This window comes from Loxodonta africana, chromosome 19 (assembly GCF_030014295.1).
Source record: "Loxodonta africana isolate mLoxAfr1 chromosome 19, mLoxAfr1.hap2, whole genome shotgun sequence".
In the NCBI taxonomy this organism is placed as follows: domain Eukaryota; kingdom Metazoa; phylum Chordata; class Mammalia; order Proboscidea; family Elephantidae; genus Loxodonta; species Loxodonta africana.
Genome location: NC_087360.1, coordinates 52,223,421 through 52,244,304, shown reverse-complemented (window position 1 = coordinate 52,244,304; position 20,884 = coordinate 52,223,421). Strand labels below are relative to the sequence as shown.

The window sequence follows — 20,884 nt, the reverse complement described above, 5'->3', positions numbered from 1 at the left end:
AAGCCGGAGTGGGGGAAGGGAGAGATCGGTGGAGACGGGGGAGGGACCATATCCGGGAGAGTGGCAGCTTCCGACCAGTGGTCGCGCTTCCGGAGAGGCGCTTCCGGCGGCGGCGGCAGCAGGGACTGTGGTGGTTCCGGGTGTCTTTGTCCCCCGGTGTCGCGGCCCTGGCCCGCAGGTAGGTTGGGGGCCCTCCCGCCACCCCTCTGCCTCTTCGCCACTCCCCTGGCCAAGGGGCGGAGAGGGCCGGATAGCGAAGATGCACTGGTCGCGGAAGAGGCCGAGTCCCCTTACGGTCTGCAAGTCCCGTCTCCCTGGCAACGGCCTCGGCCCTGGGGGCGGGCGGGAGGAGGAGAAACCGCGCGCGCCTTCGTCCTCCCACGGTGGCCTCGCCGCTGCCCGGCCCGGGAGACCCGGCGCCAGCGGCTGCTGAGGCGGGAGCGGAGGGCCAGGTAGCGCGGGAGCCGGAAAGGTGGAGCGCAGCGGGGTTCGCGTTCGGCCGGGCCAGACAGCTACCCTCCCAGTAGCCTGTCCGGGGAACGACGGACCGGGCTTCCGGGGCCCACACCGTCTCCTCTCCGGCACCAGTCTCCTCCATTTTTCTGGGCCCTGCCCTGGAGCATTTTTTTTTGTTTTGTTTTTGAGTGAATGTTTTTGAATGAATGAATGTCACTGAGGCTCTTCCCAACTCTCCCCCCGACCCTCCATCACTTCTGGGGTCGCGTGACACAGTGAGAGGTGCACTAAGTTGTCGGAGACTTGGGTGTGAGTCCCAGTTTTGTCACTAACTGGATATGTGGCCTCGGGCAAACCTCTCTCTTGAGCTTCAGTTTCCTTCTCAGTAAAATAGCACGACAACATGCCCACCACTAGGTTATTAAGGGCAAACTGGAACAATGTAACGTCTTATTTAATTTCCTGCCCCTCTTTATATTTTCTTTATTATCTCCTTTCATTCTCAGCACCCCACCCTTCCCGTTTTCCATAAGAGCTTTAGTTCTTTAAGGTTCTCCAGTTTTTTGGGGTAGGTGGAAATTTTCCTCATGAACTGATAACACTTCTTTTCTGATTGAAGGTTTTTTCCAAGACTCTGAAAAAGGACTGCATTCCCAATGTCCCAGTTTAAGCGCCAGCGGATCAATCCGCTTCCAGGGGGACGCAACTTCTCAGGTGATCACCTTTATCTCTATTTGGCATCATACCGGGAAGCGTGTGCTTTGGATTTAGTATTTAAAAATATGGCTTTTGGGGTCTCCCTCTTGGAGAGCAATGTGCTGCTGATGTTTTGTAGGCAAATAGATGACCACAGTGGTTGTTAGTGAAATCCTGTAGAGAACTTGGTTGGGGTCAGATTGCCCTTTAGGCTTATCATATCCTCTAGCTGACTGTAGTGCTAAAAGTGGTAGGAGCAGTTCCCGAAGGTTGCTTCTCTGTCCCATAGGCGCAGCTTCAACATCTCTTCTGGGCCCTCCTCCTGGTTTGCTCACTCCTCCTGTGGCCACAGATCTGTCCCAAAATGCCAGGCACCTTCAGGTAGGTTGAGCATCCTTTCTAGTGAGCTTTAGCCTTGGGAACTATGTCAGCCAGTATGGGGGTGACCAGACACCCTTCAGATTGGGGAGTCTTAAGTTTTGGTTCTAGGGAAATCTTTAGGGTGCCTCTTGGAATTAAAGAAGAACTGGAAATCCTAGAAGAAGCTTGTGACTCGAGAATGAGCTCAATTTTTTTCTTCCTGTAAGTGGATTATGTCTACTATACACATAGGCTTTCTTCATTGTGAATCATGATACCATACTCTGAGCTGGGTGGTGGAGATGAGAAGATAGTGGCAAACTGTGTATTTGTCCAAGTTACTCCCTGTTGCTATAAAACTGCCCTCTTTTACAGGGTGGGGAGAAGCAGCGGGTCTTCACTGGAATTGTTACCAGTTTGCATGACTACTTTGGGGTGGTGGATGAAGAAGTCTTTTTTCAGCTAAGGTAGGCTTGAGGCTGGTCCGCTACAGGCAAAGCTTATTGGGTTCAATTCTGTCGCCGTACTGGTGGGGACTCTTCTAAAGCAGTTGCTTTACTGTTCTTATGCAAGTTGTGAGAAATCTTGGTGGAAGGGGCCTCACGGGGGACAGTCAGGGTGGCTTGGCCAGGGTCTCTCTCCTGACTGGGCCTCCTGGCTTTTGTGCTGGCAGCGTGGTGAAGGGCAGGCTGCCCCAGCTGGGTGAGAAGGTGCTGGTGAAGGCTGCATACAACCCAGGCCAGGCAGTGCCCTGGAATGCTGTCAAGGTGCAGACACTCTCCAACCAGGTATTCATCTCTCTTTGGCATGTGCATTGGAAAGGGGAGGGAGGGAAGCACTTGTGCCCCGAAAACTGGGCAAGAATCATGCTTTTATGGAGGTGGTGGGACTGCATCTTTCCAAGGTAGTGAGCACCTAAGTTCTGGGATCCTCTGAATTTCCTGGCTACTGTCTTGCAGCCCCTGCTGAAGTCACCAGCACCTCCCCTTCTGCATGTGGCAGCCCTGGGCCAGAAGCAAGGCATCCTGGGAGCTCAGCCTCAGTTGATCTTCCAGCATCACCGAATTCCCCCGCTCTTCCCTCAGAAGCGTGAGTACTGTGGCATGGATGGTGGGGTGTGGTTTTATGTGTGAATGGACATGTAACTATTAGGTTGCTGCTATCAGAATAGAAGTGGTTACTTTTCTGCATTGGAAGAAAGAGAGAGGGGAGCTGGAAAGGTTTTTAGGGTTTTGGAGTCACTGGCCATTTCCTCTCTGCAGCTCTGAGTCTCTTCCAAACATCCCACACACTTCATCTGAGCCACCTGAACAGATTTCCTGCTCGGGGTCCTCATGGACGGTTGGATCAGGGCCGAAGGTAAGTGGATCAGGCAGGAAAGATGTTTTGTTTTATTTGCTTCCAGGAGCAATGTCCTTTTCTTTGCTGTCTCTTCACACTGCGGCTAGATCCTACTTCCTTTGCCCTGTAATGGGCAGACACATTAAGATGTATATCAAATACTGGAACGTTATGTACTGACTCAGCAAGTGGGGATTTAGTTCATCTTTTGAAACGTCATTTTGATATGTTTCTTTCTAATATAAACTTAATATAAGTTTTAATTTTTTAAGATAAATTTCTATTTTATTTCTAGACTGTAAGAGCAATACCAAGAATCAAGATTATCAAGGAAATACTAACATGTCAGAAAAGTATGATTGTAGCATATGGTTTAATTCCTAGTTTAGAAAATCCATGTTTCTTTATATACACCTTATACGATGGGTGTGGTATCATGTGTATGTTGCGGTTTGCCCAGAAATTCAGGCTTTATGCCATAGAAATGACAGGCTTCTTTCTGGGCCATATGTGAAGTAGGCATGGTTGATTTGGGACTTTTGGACATTCCTAGGTGACCCTGTATAATCTTTAAATGCTGGGACTATCAGCAGCATGTTATCCGTTCTCTCTGTGGCTCATATGTTCCTTATTCTGTTTTACTCTCTCAGAGTTTTTGCTTTTATCCCTAGGTGTTAAGCTCTAGACTAGTTTAAGACTTTCTCTAGTTCTGTCTTCCTTTTAACTTTTTATTATGGAAAATTTCAAATATATGCAAAGTAAACAGAATGGTATGATGGACTCTCATGCACCGATCACCAGCTTCAATGGTTATTATCGACATTCATCCATTGTTTTTCATCTACAACTTGTATACCTTCACTCACCAGTTGCCCTCTGCTCTTGGTCTTTTTTTTTTTTTTTTAAAGATACAATTTATATAGATTGAAGTGCACAAATCTTAACTGGACTGTTTTAACAGATGCAAAGTCCCATACAACCTTCGCTCTATTAAAACATAGAACATTTTCATCGCTTTAGAAAGTTCGTTCATGTTGTAGTTCTCTTGAAATGTGAACTCTACCAAGAGGGAGACAACCCCCATCCCAGATGCCAGTGGATTACATATTACATGAAAAGGGCTGGAAATGCAAACCAATGTGAACACTTAAAAGGAGCATGGAATAACTCAGAGAAAAAGTTTAGGCAAAAGTGATGTAGCCGATCCTGCTGAAGCTAGTGTTTGCTCCCTTGGGGTAGGTCATTGTGAATTCTCACTGGGAGGAAGTTTGATTGCCTAGGATTATTTTCTGCAATGTTTCTACTACTTGTAACACTTTATCCCATTCCCAGTCCCTGGTATATGTCTTGCATATATCAGTTCTTCCTTCCCTGGACGTCTTCCTGGTCTGCAGTTTCTAAGGACTTCCCACCTCTCACGTTCCGTGAGTTTATTAAATGCTTCATTACAAAATCAGAGCAAGTAACGTAGTCTGTGTGAAATAACGTAGTGTGGGTGGGAGTCAATGACCGCTGTTTACTTTCTGCTTTAGGTTCAAATTCAGGCTTTCTATATAATTTTTTTTTTATATATATAATAGGTTGAAGTCCTGGTGGTGCTATGGTTAAGACCTTGGCTGCTAACCAAAAGGTCAGCAGTTCGAATCCACCAGCTGCTCCTTGGAAACCCTGTGGGGCGGTTCTGCTCTGTCCCTTAGGGTCACTATGAGTCAGAATTGACTCGATGGCATATGACAATAACAACATATAATAGGTTGTATCTGATTGTTGTGGCCATGCCAGTCCTGTGCGGGGCCTGTTATATTGCTGTGGCCATAATCCTTCAGTGTCGTAGCTTCTAGAGAAAGGAGATAGTACTGTTGGGAGGGGGGAAGTTATCAGTCAGTAGAGACAATTTGAAGTAGGAAAAACAGCAGTGGGAATTAGGTCACTTGGCGGGGAGGGGGTAACATTAATTTATAAAGGAATCAGCCACATTAGCATTTGGGTTAGAAACCAGGTTTTATCAGGAATTTCACCTTTGAGAGGTAGCCAATAATGTCTCCATAGGACTGCTCCTGATGAACAACTGAGGCTTTTAGACAGGGACACTCAGCTGGGCTGCTGTTGCAGCACTTACTGAGATGTCGTTTACTTACTGATACTGCCTTTTACAGCCTGCTCCTGACAACTCATATTGATGAGAGAAAACCATGGCCACGGAATCCGCAGGATTCAGTGCAACATAGTGTTTGACTAGAGGTTTACTGTACTACCGCAGCGTTTACTGCAGTCGCTGGGTCAGCTGTATAGAGGTGTCAGAGTCACTGCGGAACAGTTCTGTTAGAACAAGGGTACACTGACATCCCATAAAAGCAGATAAGTAGGCAGCTTTGGTATGGAGATGCTCATAAACAGAATTTATCCAGGCAGATAGAAAAGAACAAAAACCTTGAGTTAAATGTAATTAACAGAGTTACTCAGGGCTCTGAGGAACAGAGCTGTGACACAGGCAGGTCTAAAAGGAAAGAATAAAAACCTGGTAAATACAATCAACTCAGTTACCCAGGCATGAATAGTTGACAGTTGATTTCATTTCTCTCATGAGACATGGAGGATTTTCCCTTGTCAGCCTGGCATTTTTAATTGTCTAAAGGTTTTTCCGTCCTGTAGTATTTTTATCCATTGTATCTATAACATCGTAATATTGTAATAGGTGATTTATGACAGAAACTTCTAAAGTAGTACATGTGATTATATACAATTAAAATACTGTAAAAATATGTAAAAGGGAAGGTTTCCTCTTGCCTTCAGAGGTAACCATTAACATGTAGGTTTTTTTTTTTTTTTAAACATAGGTATTCTTGAAGACCTTTAGGAAGTAATTTTTAAAAAGAGCAATTACTTACTGGCACTTCATGATTCTTCCTGGGTTCTCTTCTAGTCTTTTCTCTGTACACAGGCAGACCTTTTTAAAGGTCTTAGAGTTTGAAAGGTCACATTTAAAGAGTTTTAGAGTTCACATTATTTTTTATATTCTTAGTAAACATTTTTCCATATTGCGGCATAATCCTTATCATTGTTTTATGGCTGCATGACCACTGGATTTATTTACTATAGAAACCCTGGTATTGTTGGGTATTTCTGTGGTTTTCTTACTCTCAGCTTTTGCTGCCTGAATTCTTTCTACTATATATACTTTGATTTTCTTCTTTTGAATTGCTTAATTGGGATAAAGTTTCAAGAGTAGATTAGTGGATCAGAGGGTTTGAGTGTTTTTTTTAATGACTTTAATGTGTGTTGCTAATTTGCCACCAGGAACTCTCTCTTAATAAAACTCACATAGAACCCCTAGCAGGGTACCATGTATGTGTCTTGTTTGCTTGTTTTTTTTTTTTTTATTTCAAAAAGTTACAGAAAATTTAGAAAATTCAGAGAAATATAAAGGAAAAATTATTTATAAGCTTATCAGACAGAGTCATCCACCATTAACATTTTATTTTCTTTGAGTCTTAAAGTTGTTTGCTTAGTTGGAGCCATACTGTATATACTGAGTTGCATACTATGCTTTTCACTTAATGTATGAATGTTTTTCTATGTTACTACAAGCTTTTTTTTTTTTTAATTGTGCTTTAAGTGCAAGTTTACAGTTCAAGTCAGTTTCTTATACAAAGGTTTATACACACATTGTTATGTGACCCTAGTTGCTCTCCCTGTAATGTGACAGCACACTCTACCTTTCCATCCTGGATTTCCCATGTCTATCCAACCAGCTCCTGTCCCTTTTTGCCTTGTCATCTCACTACCAGAAGTTTTTAAGTATCTTTTAATATCTTCACAACATTCTGTCATATGGTTGTTAGCATGGTTTCATTAACCATTTCTTTTAACGTTGTGGATTCAGGTCGTTTTCAGTTCTTTCTTTTATACCGTAGTACGTATTGAATATGTATGTAACAATATGGTTTCTTACTCCTGGGTGATGGATCAACCTCCAGTGATGACTACGACTCCAAGAAACGCAAACAACGGGCTGGCGGAGAGCCTTGGGGTGCCAAGAAACCAAGGCATGACCTGCCTCCTTACCGGGTCCACCTCACTCCGTATACTGTAGACAGGTGAGTGATGAGGCTGAGGTGGGGATGAGACTAGCAGATTGTAACAGCTGCTGGTATAAACGAGGTACAGTCTATGCAAGTGCTCATGCGTGTTCTTATAGCCTTTTTAAAATACACAAAGGGAAGCCTATTATACATACTGTTTGGTATTTTGCTTTCTTACATAACGTATTTTAAAATTTACTCTTGTTAATATTTATTAAATAGGGCCCTGGTGGCACAATGGTTAAGCCCTCGGCTGCTAACCAAAAGGTTGGCAGTTCGAATCCACCCAGCCCTCCACAGGAGAAAGACCTGGCGATCTGCTTCTGTAAAGATTACAGCCTAGAAAACTCTATGAGGTAGTTCTGCTCTGTCATATGGGGTTGCAATGAGTTGAAATTGACTTGATGGCACCTAACAACAACATTTATTAGATTGATCTTATTCTTTCTAATAACTACATGGTATTTCAGTGAGTGAATTAACTGTAATTTATTTAACCACTTCTCCATTTTCAGTCTTTAATTGTCATAAATATTGGGGCAGTAAACATCCTGCCACGTACCTTATGTGTACAGGTACAAGTATTTATTGGGATCAGTTCCTAGAAATGGAGTAGCTGGCTCAAAGGGTTTGATTTGAAACCTTGATAGATACAGGACTTCGAACCAGTTCATTTTGGTTTGAACCCCTGCTAAGAATTTGTATTTCTAACAAGTTGACGAAAAATATCGAATATACCATGGACTGCCAGAAGAACAAACAGACCTGTCTTGGAAGAAGTACAGCCAGAATGCTCGTTAGAAGCGAGGATGCCGAGGCTTTGGCTCACATACTTTGGACGTGTTATCAGGAGGGACTAGTCCCTGGAGAAGGATATAATGCTTGGTAGAGTGGAGAGCGAAAAAGAGGAGGAAGACACTCAACGAGGTGGATTGACACAGTGACTGCGACAGTGGGCTCAGACATGATGATGATTGTCAGGATGGCACAGGAATAGGCAGTGTTCCGTTCTGTTGTACACAGGGTTGCTGAGTCGGAACTGATTTGAGGGCACCTAACAACAAGTTCCCAGGCAGTGCTAATGCTGCTGGTTAGGGACCAGCTCTGAGAACCACTAGTATAGCAGTGGTTCTCAAAATTTATTATACACAGAATCACTTGGGTAGTTAAAATGTAAATTCTGATTCAGTATATCTGGGGTGGAAATGCAAATTTGCTCAGCAGAGGTTCAAACCAGAATGAACCTGTTTGAAGCTGTGGTTTCCCTATGCCTTTGTCAGTACCGTGCTGTATTATCAAACTTTTTGATCTTTGTCAATCTGATAGGTGAAAAGTGATATTCTAATTTATATTTCTTTAATTATAGGCGAGTGAGCATTTTTTCATGGGCTTCTATGTCTTAACATATTTTTCTGTTAAGTACTTGATGTCATTTTTCCCACTCTTCTCCTGGACTATTTTCCCTTTTTTTTTTGTTATTAATTTCTGAGTTTGTTTTATATTAAGCTAATGACCACTTTCTCTGTCATTTATTGCAATTTTCCCCCCAGTTTGACTTGATTTTGTCACACAGAGATTTAGAATTTTTAGTGGTCAAATCTGATCTGTCTTTTCCGTTCTTACGTAGAAAATCTTTCTTTCCCAGATTATAAAATAATTAGCCTATTTTTTTCAAGGCTTTTACAGTTCCATTTTCTAAATATTTTTAGTCTTTAATCAATCTGAATTCCCTTGCTTGCTTTCTGTAGCCCCATCTGTGACTTCTTAGAACTCCAGCGCCGTTACCGCAGCCTCCTGGTTCCCTCAGATTTTCTGGCCGTTCATCTGAGCTGGCTGTCAGCCTTCCCTCTGAGCCAGCCCTTTTCTCTCCACCATCCAAGCCGTATTCAGGTATCTTCTGAGAAGGAGCCAGCACCAGACACTGGTGCTGAGCCCATCCCTTCAGACAGTGACCCCGCATATAGTTCCAAGGTAAGTTGACTGGGCTCCTGTTGCTTTATCCAGTCTTTGGGGGCTGAAGATGGCTCCTGAGTGTGCACCTTCATGCCTCCTCTGCACAGGTACTGTTGCTGTCTTCCCCGGGATTGGAGGAATTGTATCGTTGTTGCATGCTGTTTGTGGATGACATGGCTGAGCCGAGGGAGACGCCAGAACATCCTTTGAAGCAGATTAAGGTAAGGACTGGAATCTAAGAGGCAAGATATTCAGCTCAGCTCGCATTTATTAACGCATTAGGAATAAGGCATCTCAGAGGCGAAATGCCCCGTTTTACCTCTGAGGAAAATGTGGCCCCGTGATGTTTTTACTTGTCAGAAACCGTTACCTGACTAGTTAATGGGTAGAGAGTCCCTTTATGGGGGGCTCTTCAGCACATGGTGCTGCCTTAACTCCTGATTAGTGGGAGACTCGGGTAATAAGGCTTTAGTTTCTCATCCCTAATCTATTTTCGCAGTTTTTGCTGGGCCGGAAAGACGAAGAGGCAGTGCTGGTTGGGGGTGAGTGGTCTCCTTCCTTGGATGGCCTTGACCCCAAGGCTGACCCACAGGTGCTAGTCCGCACGGCCATCCGCTGTGCACAAGCTCAGACAGGCATCGACTTGAGCAGCTGCACGAAGTGGTGAGTGGGCTTCCTCGAGCTCTCGTTTGTGAACAACTCACTGAGTTGGTGACTTACTTATGAGGCCAAGCTTCTGCTGCTTTTTGACCCTGTTAGCTGTCCTCTGTTGCCTAGTCCCAGTTCATCCTTCACTTCACTTCTCTAGCTGCCTCACAAATGATAGCCTTGGCTATGAGCGTGACTAGGTATTTGTATGTGTGTTGAAGGCCAGCTTATCTGACTTGTCAGCCATGTTCAGCACTCCTTCTTGTTGCCTTGGCACCTTGTGTAATAAGTGCTTAATGTTTCACTGTTGACCAAACGTTTCTCGAGTACTTGGTCTGTATCTTTTATTTTTGTACTGGAAAGCTTGGCACCCAGAATGTGCTCACTAAATGTTGATTGGAAACCGAAGCAGTTGTCTGTGAATGTGGTGTCTGTATGAGTGCATCATGGGTTAGCCTTCAGTTTTCCTTCTGCCGTGAGCAGGTGGCGCTTTGCTGAGTTTCAGTACCTGCAGCTGGGACCCCCAAGGCGACTCCAGACAGTGGTGGTGTACTTGCCAGATGTCTGGACCATTATGCCTACTTTGGAAGAGTGGGAGGCCCTGTGCCAGCAGAAGGCTGCAGAGGCAGCTCTCCCACCTCAGGAGGCACCAGTGGTAAGGCCAAACCGTCTGAAGAAGGTAGGGGGAAGGAGGTGCCTGACCCCTGGGCCCAGGTGGTCATAACTCTTCGCTTCTGTTGCAGGAAACAGAGTCTTCTGAGCAGGCAGCGGATGCATCAGAGCAGGCAGCAGATACTTCTAAACAGAATGCAGAGAACGCGGAGGTCGCTGCACCGCAGGAAATGGACACTGATCTCCCAGAGGCCCCTCCACCGCCTCTAGAACCTGCTGTCATTGCACGCCCTGACTGTATAAACCTTTCTCTCCATGCTATCGTGGAGGATCGGAGGCCAAAAGAAAGGATCTCTTTTGAGGTAGGTTTAGAATCTTGGGCAGATTGTGGGGTAGGAGGTATGGGATGACAGAATAATCCTTTTTTCCCTGGTGCTCATGGCTCCCTTCTCACTGTCTCTCCTAACAGGTGATGGTGTTGGCTGAGCTATTTCTGGAGATGCTGCAGAGGGATTTTGGCTATAGGGTTTATAAGGTGCTGCTGAGCCTCCCTGAAAAGGCAGTGACTCCTCCTGAGCCTGAGAAGGAGGAGGCAGCCAAGGAGGAAGCAGCCAAGGAGGAAGAAGTGGTCAAAGAAGAGGTGGCCAAGGAGTCGAAGGATGAGGTACAGAATGAGGGAGCAGCTGCTGAGTCAGACAACCCGCTGGTGAGCACCTTTGTCACTGCCAGACTGATAGTGGGACTGAAAGAATGATGCTTACTATAATTTCAGTACTTATTTTGTACCAGGCACTGTTCTAAACACTTTACAAGGCTTAGTTACTCCTCATACAAGGCTTAGTTACTCCTCATAACCCTAGTAGGTAGGTTCTAAAGTGCTGAGAGGTTAGGTATTTGGCACATGATCACCCGGATAGCAAAATGGTCCATCTCGGGTAAGGGATGCTGCCTAGAAGAGTGAAGGGAAGCCTGGCTGACAAGCTGTGGCAGCATGGAGGTCCCAGTTAATGAGAATGCTTTGAGGATAGAAGTGTTTTGATTACCTGATGGTTAACTAGAAAAAGGCATTTTATTAACCCTTTTTAAGACCCATGGGTCTGCCTTTTGCCTAAGTACTATCAAGTAAGCATGATTTCTTATGGGACTGAGATTGACTCTTGAGGAAAATCCCAGGTGTCTGGAAATCCCCCACGTGTGCTGTGGCTCCTGTTTAAAACATTAAACGAAACTGGCATACAAAGCCCTTCACACAGTGACGGGAACATAGTTGATACCCAGATGTTAGCTATTATTGTTGTTAGTAATTACAGTTAACAATTCCTTCTTTTCATTTCGGTCTGCCACCTTTAGAAGGAGGATGGACTTGTGCCCAAACCCCCATCTTCTGGAGGAGAGGAAGAAGAGAAACCCCGGGGTGAGGCATCCGAGGACCTTTGTGAGATGGCTCTGGACCCAGAACTACTGCTTCTGAGGGATGATGGAGAAGAGGAATTTGGTATGTCCAGTGGTGTGAGAGGGTTGGTAATTCTCTGGATCTGTAGCTGTAAGCGTTTTCCTCTTGGGACTGTAGATCAAGTTTGGGCCGGGTGTGGCCTCTATTCCATGTTTATGTCAGGCTTTCTATAGCAGGAGCAAAGCTGGAGGATTCGGAGGTACGGTCTGTTGCCTCAAACCAGTCAGAGATGGAATTCTCTTCACTTCAGGACATGGTGAGACCTCTTTTCTATCCCTCTGGGCCTCCCTGCTGGTAAAGCTTAGCAAGGCCTCTGACTCACTCTTGGGGAGGGATGCTGAGCACTGCATGAGCCTTTGTGTTTACCACGTGACTTCTGGCATCTCAGAGGCAGACAAGATTTCTCTTGACTGACAAAAGACAAAATGTGTTTCTTGGCTTGTAGAATGCCATTTCATAGGATCCGGGAGACCAGTTCACTATCTCCATTGGTATCTGACCGAGGAGTGTGCGAGGTTTCTCTGTACGTGACAGCTCGTGGGGCTTTTGTGAAAGCACCCCAACTAAGCCTTTGGCTATAGGTCTGGTGACCCAGCCTGGCTGAGTGTCTCCAACTGGAAGGCCTGCTTGGGTGTGGTTAAGTCAGCCAAGCCATTCAGCTTAGAAAGGCTGTGTCCTGGGTGATTTAGCCACTGAAAGTACTATTTGTAAATTGCCTGTACATCTTTGTTTCTCTCGGCAGCCCAAGGAGCTGGATCCCTCTGCTGTGCTCCCCTTGGATTGTCTTCTTGCATTTGTGTTCTTTGATGCTAACTGGTGTGGCTACTTGCACCGGAGAGACTTGGAGAGGATTCTGCTTACCCTTGGGCTCCGGCTTAGTGCAGAGCAGGTACCTTGTCACTTCCACCACCAATCCTTTCTGAAACGGCCTTTCCTAACATAAATAAACACAGGCACGCACTTAACCTCATTTGGGTGAACCACAGTACTTTAGTTCCAGGATCTTGAACATCACCAGGACAAGGGCTTGGACTTTTTGATCAGTGGGTATCTTGGGGAAACCCTGGTGGCATACTGGTTAAGAGCTACATATCTGGGGTGTATGTTTGCTGTAGGCCAAGCAGCTGGTCAGCAGGGTGGTGACCCAGAACATCTGCCAGTACCGGAGCCTTCAGTATAGCCGCCAGGAGGGCATGGATGGCGGACTTCCTGAGGAGGTGCTCTTTGGTATGTATTGGTGCTCTGCTTCCTTTGGTGGGCAATGGGCAGGGCAGGCTTCTTTTTCCTCCTGAGGCCCTTTCCTTAAGTCTTTTTCATGGCCCCTCCTAGGAAACCTTGATCTGCTACCTCCTCCTGGGAAAAACGCAAAGCCAAGTGCTGTCCCCATGGAACACAAAGGTCTGGTGTCCCACAATGGCAGCCTGATCAATGTGGGGAACCTGCTGCAGCGTGCAGAGCAGCAGGACAGTGGACGGCTCTACCTGGAGAACAAGATTCACACACTGGAACTGAAGCTGGGTGAGTGGTGTGATGTGATGCTGCAGGGACTTGTCACAGGATGGGATATACTGAGACTAGCGGGGAGGCAGAGCCTGTTCCATAGATTTCAGTCCTCTTGCCCTATGCTTCAACCATTGCCTGAGCAGCCATCTTTTTGGTATTTTATTATTTTTCCCTATCCCCAGAGGAGAGCCACAACCGATTCTCAGCCACTGAAGTGACGAATAAGACACTGGCAGCAGAAATGCAGGAGCTGCGAACACGGTTGGCCGAGGCAGAGGAGACAGCCCGGACAGCTGAACGACAGAAGAACCAGCTTCAGCGGCTGCTACAGGACTTCCGAAGGCGCCTGACCCCCTTGCAGCTGGAGATGCAGCGGATGGTTGAAAAGGTGAGGTGGGGGAAGAGCCAGGAGGGAACTGCAGTTTCTTTGGGTGGGGCTTCAAAAGCCCCCTGCTGTTCCTGAGGAGAGCTAGCTGTCATTTCAAGAGTTGATTAGCGGAGAGCCAGTATGTCAGCCCTTCTCCTTGCCCGAGGGTACCTTGCTTTCTGCCTCCGTTCACTGGTTTCTCATGGAATTAGTCAGCTTGCAACTTAAGTCTCCTAGATGGAAGTATTCAGTAATTTTCAAATCTTGTTGCTTTTCCTTCTTGGGAGTTCTAATTCTGTTTACATCTCTTTCAGGCTGACAGCTGGGTAGAAAAGGAGGAGCCAGCACCTACCAACTGAGGGGCCTTGCACAGGAACTGCCATCCTGTGAGGTCAGCGATGGAGTCTGAGGAAGTTAGAGCCCTTTTGGTACCAGGAAGCAGCTGGAGCAGGACCTAGGAGCCATAGGCAGGGGAGGCTGACCCCTGTGCTCAGCCTCTTTAGGGGAGGTCAAGCTGTCAAGGTGGGGTCTATCTGTGCTGTGGGACAGATCAGTGAGGAACCCCAGTTCCACTTACTACTAAATACAACATCTTTTACACCCCTAGAATGTCATTTTGCCCTCTACCTTGGAATTTCTTCTGGGGCCCTTTTAGTCTGTGCTGACTTTCTCCTGTCCTCTTCCAATTTAGAATAAGACAGGGGAGGAAAAGGCTTTTCGAGTACACGACAAGGTCTAACACCAATAAACTGAAGAAACAGGGAGTCTGGCTGGGGTTAAGAAGAACCCCGTAACCTGGATGGCACAAATCCTGCTAGGCTACAGGAGCAGGTTCTTGGGGAGGGCCTAACTTGGTCACCACTGGAATGGAGTCAGTGCTAGAAAGATCTGTGTTGGGCTGTTTGCACCAATAGAACACTGTGTTCCAGCCACCCCAGACTTGCCGGAAGAAACCAGCACCTCTTTCCCCCCCGGTTCCCCGTGTTCAGAATGTGGTATTGGCCCTGGCCCAGCCTTTCTCCCTGTTACCCACCCATAATTCTCACCTCTTTCCATAATCCGTGGTTTCAGTTTGACTTTGTATATGAAGTTGGGTTTTTTTTTTTTTTTTTTGGCTTTTTGTTTTTTAAATAAACCAAAGTCAAAAACAAACCAGGTGTCCTCCATAGCTCTTCCCCTACTCCACCTGCACTCCCTTTATTCTCAGCTCTTATCCCAGTCCATGGTGCAGGTATCTCCAGAAGGAGGGGCAGAGCACAGAGAGGTAAGAGCCTTTGTGTTCTGGGCTCTCAGCTGCTGTGGGCCAAGGAGAGAGCTGCAGCTGTTGTGCCAGATCAGCAGGGGGCAGCAAAGTCCTGAGGAAAATCTCCCATGGCTTTCCCATTCTCTCCTTAGTTATAACACAATAATAAACGGACATTTTATTGAAAACTTTACTTGAAAAAATAAAAACTCCAAATTTCAGGTGAGACACAAACCCACTGTTCTTTCTTTGAGGCCTGTGAATTTTCATCTGTGTCATTTAGTGTGGTACACCAGTTACATAAGTTGAGGCCCAGTTACCTAGGGAACCTAACCAACTTGGGGCTCTTGCCTGCAACTTAGCTAAGGGATAGAAATGGGTGGAATCAGCCTTTGTCCTGCTTGGCAGCTTGAGTGAGGGGCCTCCACCACGGCTTGGGGGACCATAGTTCTCATGTTCCACAGGACACTGTCATGGGCCTCTCCCGTAAAAGACAGTCTTCGAAGTGAAAAGGCAGAGAGGGGGTTGGTGGGCGCCCCAGGATGGGTCTTCTGGAGGTAGATACGATTTCAGCCACACACACAAGGTTAAGACCCTCAGCTGAGCTGACGAAACCCATGCCTTCGAAAAGGCTGAAGTTGGCTGTGACTCTAGGCCTGGGTGCTGTACTTTGGATGGTTCTTTTGGAAATAAAAAAGCCCCTTGGATTTTCTACACTGTTTACCTTGTGTCCGCGGCTGCTTCCTATTAAGTGGCGAGACAAGCCTGCTTGGGGCTCCTGGGGCTGGTGATGGGCTTAAGGGAACGAAGACCCATTTCAAGGGGCTGGTGAGGTAGTGCAGGAGCCACCTCTGTCCCCAACCTGCTAGTTGCCCGGAAGAGGGCCTTTTGCTAGGCTGACAAGTGGGAAGAACACCAGCCCAAGCTAAAAAGGGGGACTTAATGTCCCAGCAGTCTTTGGAGGGTGAAAGGAATTCAGTCATCAGCCACTATAGAGAGGGCTCTGAGCTCGCTCAGTCTGGCTTCATTCTCCCGCTCCCGCTGCTCATCGCTGTGGCCTGGCTGGTCAAGCTGTTGGGTCAGGTCTCCAAAGATCTTATGCATTTCTGAGTAGTACACAACCTGGGAGGAGGCAAGAGAAGGTCAACAAGTGCTGGGCTCCCTGGGTACCAGCGCCCCCAAAGCATCCCTTGGGCACAGCAGTGCAGGTGGGAAAGCAGGGCCAGAGAACTGGGGTCATGTGGCTCTGACCCCTGTGTTCACCCTTGTGGCTCTGAGACGGCCCCAATACCTGTCTCCCCTTACCCCATTTCTGTAAACTGCATGGCAGCATGGGAAGGAGTGAAGCCACAGCCCCAGGCTCTTCAGGAATGTCCACTGAGGAAAAGGCTCTGGTCTAGACCCCAGGGTAGCAGTCTACCAAAAGGGAGGAAAGGACTATGGGTCCCTTTTGAGGTGGAGGCTGCACACTCATACCTCCTGGTTCTAGCCGAGCAGCAATGCTGATGTGTAAGGAGATGGACCTGTGTACTTGGGATGGGGTAGGTGGAGGGCGGGAGAAAGACAAAGCACAACCCAAGGCTAGGACTGCAGAGAGTGAGAGCAACTCCTTGGCTTGGTTCTGGAAAGGCAAAGGAGAGACAGGCACTGTGCTAGGAGTTTGCTGCTTTATCTAAGTTAGGACAGAAGCCTAAAGCCTTTGTTCATAGGAGAAAGAGGAAATGGTAGGTTTGTGGCTTACAAAGTCTTGAGAGTCAGTCTTAGAAGTAAAAAAGTTGAGAAAGATTACACCTTTCTCGTCCTCTTCCTTCCCAACTGACATCCCACTGCCTAGCTGTGTTACCAGGAAAGCAGGGCTTGGAGGCCAGGCTCGTTTCCATGTTTCCTTCTACGTATGCACAGCAATGGGATGGAAGAAAAACACAGGAATGAGAGGCCAGGAGCATGAACAGGAATGGGGCAATACCCATCAGCAACCTCTCAGGATGGCTGAGGGCTGCTTAGATCCAGGGTCGGAGGAGGCCGAGGATCTGGGGCTTTTCCAGGAGAGGATGGAGGGCATTTCTGCCTCAGTCTCTACCTCATGCTTTTAAGTGAAAGCATGTACTTCATGAAAGTGGTCCACGCTATTCCAACAGTCCTAATTTTAGCATCTCCAGCTCCAAGAGTCTTCGGGGAGAAGAAACTCTGCTTCTTTAGAAGCTCGGAAAGCCCTCACTACTAAGGCAAGGCCAAGCAGCAGGGTTTGGTGGCAATGGCTCTGCCTCGATGGCAGGGCCCTGTGGTTGAGCTGTTTCTAAAGAAATCTCTCTCCCCGACTCCCACAGCCAGGTGTCTAAGTGGGCTGAAGGGAGCTAAACTGAGAAGGTCTCAACCTGCTGCTGTCACTTCAGGGGATGGGGGTCTGGGGGCAGGCCTAGGCTAGTGCTGGGGGGAGCGATGGTCCACCTGCCCACCCCACACAAGCCGCACTGCGCCGGGTGAGTCACTAGGAATGCTCACTTCTCCAGTGACTAATGGCAGCGGCAGCCGGGTGAGGAGGAGGCTGGCACTGAGGAGGCAGTAAACAACCCCCAGCTCCCACACTGCTTGGTTACAGGGCATCCCTGTCCCCTTGCTGCTCCAACCTGGGCATGCCTAAGCCTGGGCACCCTGGCGCTTCCCCTGTGAGCAACACCAATGGAGGAGGCAGGGCAGCACACAGGTTTCTGGGGGGGCTGAAGGAGGGACGTGACAGCAAAGGACAGGGAAGGCACAGGTTTCCCTCTGAAACACATTCCTCCGTGGTCAGAGCGGGGAAGCTGCTGGGAAGAAACTCCCAGGACACCACCTCCAGGGACAACGCTCTGGGTGCAAATGTGGGGATTCCCTCAGACTCCCTCCTTCTGGTGAAGGGTGTGTGCATACACACATACACAAGTCAGCTCTTGTTTCATTTCTCCCTAGACACAACTCAAGATGACCAAGGACAGGGGTCACTGCCAAGTCCCAGCTGCAACATAACTCCAGCTTCAGGCTTGTTGGTACAAGGGGATGGGCACTGTGGATTTTGGTGCTCTCCAAAGATGGCAGGCTGGGAGGTGGGAATCAGGTTTTTCCTGGACTCTTGGGATTGTGGAATCTCAATGAGTGACAACGTCCACTGGAGGGCGCTAGATACCCAGACCAAGAACAGAAATGGGATGAGGTAGGTAGAAACCTGCTAGGTCTTTCTTTAGCTTTGTTACCTGGTGATGAGTTCACCCTGGTGGGAAGGGTGGCAGGGTCCTCAGGCTGATGCCGAGCACATGCAATCAGCTGGGGGTCCCACCTGGGAAGACCTTGTCTTGGCTTTGGCACCCTAGCCTTTTCTCCTTTATAAATGGACAGAGTAATCACGTTCTCAAAGATTGAGAACAACAAGGGCCAGGACAGTAGGAGCTACACATGATCACACACTTGAGAAACAGGAGACACAGGTTCCTGACCTGTGTCCAACTCTCCGGATGGAGAAGGGACGGCCCTAATGCTCCAGCTGACTAACCTGCCAGCACCGGCCCTGCAGCCCATGCTGCCTTCCCACTGGAGGTGCGCCACGGCCCAGAGCTGGGTCCCAGGCAAGGCTAAGCTGCCTCTCTCAGCGTTCAGTGAGCCCTCCTCCATCGGTAGCTAAGTCAAGGCTCCTCATGGTCTCCTGTCAAATGAAGAGGACTAACTAGGGCAACGAGGGGAGGGGTGCTGGATCCTCAGAAAATGGCTCAACTACCTTCACCCTGCAGGCCTCCAGATCCCCCATCTCCACCTGAGCACACTGGGCACCTGCCTATCAACGGGGAGAGGCTGGAGGTGTGGCCTGCTTCCTTCCCGCTGCTTACAGTAAATGTGAGGAGAGGGAGAGACTGAGGGACGAACTGTTCAACAAAAGGAACCTTGTCCATCCTAGGGCTGGGCTTAGCCAGAGAGCAATGCAGGAACCAAATCAGAAATTCTGGCAAAAAATCAGAATCCTCATGTCTCCAGAGCCCCTGAGATTCCAGTACTGAAATGAATTTCCTCAGTGGGGGACAGGGTGAGGTGTATACAGGGTAGGGTATGGTGGTGATGCTGTCTTTCCAGAGAATGGCTAAGCTATTCTCCAGTGTGGAGCGTGGTGGTTGCCATGAGATATGCCTACAAAGCCCTTGACCTGTCTCCCAAGGGAAAAAGTGCTGGGCCATCAAAAGGGTGGGGAGCGGCCTCACTTCGGCTCGGATCAAGGACTCAAAACTGGGCTGGAAGTAGTTGAGTCGGCTATTGTAGAACCGTGGCATCTCATCCAGGAGCTGCTTGTTTTTGGCTTCAAAGTCGTCCCGCACAGGGCGAAGCTCTTCCCGGGCCTAGGGAAGAAAACACTGGATGGCAAACTCTCGCTGGCTTATTCAGAATCCCTACTGGGTGAACAGTGTATGTGTGAGGGGTGGGTATCAGGACATATGGTGGCTTGGTCCCACAGCTCCAGAGAGTAGGTGCCCGGGTGAAGGGAGGAACTTACCACCAATGACCACAATGGCCCCTGTCCCCTTTCCTTCTGCCTCCATTTCACCCTCCTTCCCTGCTCCCTTCTCCCTTGGTACCTGGTGGAGTTTGGCCAACACTGGCCCTGTCTTCTCCTTCTCCTCGTACTTCTCCACCTTGGCCTGCAATCTTCTATAGTCCTGCAAGGCCTGTTCCCGCCGTTTCACCGCCATGTTGAGGCTCGGGAAGACACTTCCAAACCTGCGAGACACAGGGTGGTTGGATATAGGCCCAGTCCCTGGAGGCACGGGCAGGCAGCTCATCATTTGTTCAAAATATATTGGGTAGCTACTAAGTGCTAGATTCTGTTCTAGGTTTTGGGGATTCAGCTGTGAACATGATAGATGAGGCCCTGGCCCTTAGCCCTTGGGATAAGGTCAAGGGAAAGAAGATAGGGCTAAGGGTCACTGTGCTGGATCTGTGTAAGATATGATGGGGAACGAATGAATGGTGCCATTTACGCTGCCCACTGCTCCTTTACCCACCCACCTCACACGAGCCTCACACCACAGGTGAGGACAGCCAGACCTGTAATAGAGGAGTTAGGGTTGGAAGGCACCTTCGGAGCCATCTGTCCAACATCTCCATTAAAAAAAAATAAAAGAAGCTGAGGCCAGGGAGATTACATGACTTTCCCAAGGTCACAATTAGACACTAACAGTCCAGAAAATAACTCAAATGCCCCAGTACTCTGTCTGGTACTCTTGCCACCACCTCGTGATATTGTCAGCAGGTCACAGAACTGAATCAGAACCCACTTCTGGCCAGTGGCTCCTCTCACCACTTGAACATGGGAAAAGCAGGACTCCCATGGGTCCACCATTGAAAACGCCACACCATCAAACCATGTCCTCCTGGAATGGTTTATGAGCAACTCTGATTAAGATGGAGGACAAGGGGTAGGAACAAGCTGCTGAGGCTGGGGCTCACCTCAGTGGAACGTAAGCCAGTTGCTGATTTCAGCCTTTCACAAGCATTCTGGTCCAGAAGCTCATGGCTCACCTTCAGGTAGTTCAGATACCACATGTGGAACGACTTCCCGAATTTGTCTTTCAAAGGAACATGACCACAAATTTGGTTTTTAAAAGCCTCAACAAATCCAGGGTACATGTGAGATAAGAGTAACACACATTTTCGCCATAAAAAGGGGATATAAATTGGACCAAGGCATTAAACTAAGCCCCAAACTAAGCTTCTGACCCAGAGGGGAGACTTTGATGGAACAAAGGGCTTATCCCTGAGAATGGCACAAAAAAGAATTCTTCTAGTTCAATTAAAAAAAAAACCATAATGAGCTCACTACTAACTGGAAATGCTAGAAAAGTGGGTAAAACCACCCAAACATCTCTGAAGCCTCAGCCACAGGCCCTTATACTGAGTAATATTTGTAATATACAAAGTAACACACAAAGTCAATATCTGGCCAATGGATGTGACCAGGCAGAAGATGTAGGCTTAGTCAGTGCTGCACAAACTTGATGTGGGAACTAGACACCTCAAGGACAAAAGGTCACCCATAGACTGAGTCTGAACGAGTGATGCCATTGGGAGAGCTGGCCTCACTGCTTTGCCTAAGGCAGTTGCTATGATGGAGTCTCAGTTGCTAGGGGAGCTCCTCTCCCTTCCTGGGAGGAGTG

At 47.8% G+C, this 20,884-nt stretch overlaps 2 protein-coding genes across 12 annotated transcripts in view; one reads left to right on the top strand and one right to left on the bottom strand.

Annotated features, from left to right (window-relative positions):
* The first annotated feature begins 68 nt into the window (after positions 1–68).
* CCAR2 (cell cycle and apoptosis regulator 2) lies at positions 69–14,613 on the top strand. Of its 2 annotated transcripts, none has more exons than XM_064272700.1 (21): positions 69–178; positions 1,076–1,170; positions 1,442–1,533; positions 1,888–1,979; positions 2,186–2,300; positions 2,472–2,601; positions 2,775–2,871; positions 6,831–6,950; positions 8,684–8,906; positions 8,996–9,109; positions 9,388–9,551; positions 10,020–10,191; positions 10,280–10,510; positions 10,618–10,812; positions 11,499–11,643; positions 11,775–11,857; positions 12,344–12,490; positions 12,717–12,828; positions 12,931–13,119; positions 13,287–13,492; positions 13,786–14,613. In XM_064272700.1, exons 2-21 carry the CDS (start codon positions 1,113–1,115, stop codon positions 13,828–13,830), a joined length of 2,730 nt encoding a protein of 909 aa, XP_064128770.1. In that variant the 5' UTR covers positions 69–178; positions 1,076–1,112; the 3' UTR covers positions 13,831–14,613. The 2 variants fall into 2 exon arrangements, with proteins under 2 accessions (XP_064128770.1, XP_064128769.1); XM_064272699.1 differs by having other exon boundaries at positions 10,618–10,854.
* BIN3 (bridging integrator 3) overlaps positions 14,562–20,884 on the bottom strand; it is a 58,224-nt gene continuing 51,901 nt past the window's right edge. For all 10 annotated transcript variants that reach the window (XM_010592379.3, XM_064272713.1, XM_010592383.3 and 7 more), the window contains 3 exons: positions 19,307–19,448; positions 18,935–19,069; positions 14,562–15,836 (listed from right to left, as the gene is read on the bottom strand). In XM_010592379.3, the coding sequence (XP_010590681.1) occupies positions 15,690–15,836; positions 18,935–19,069; positions 19,307–19,448 (424 nt within the window). In that variant the 3' untranslated portion in view covers positions 14,562–15,689. The remainder of the gene's footprint in view (positions 15,837–18,934; positions 19,070–19,306; positions 19,449–20,884) is intronic.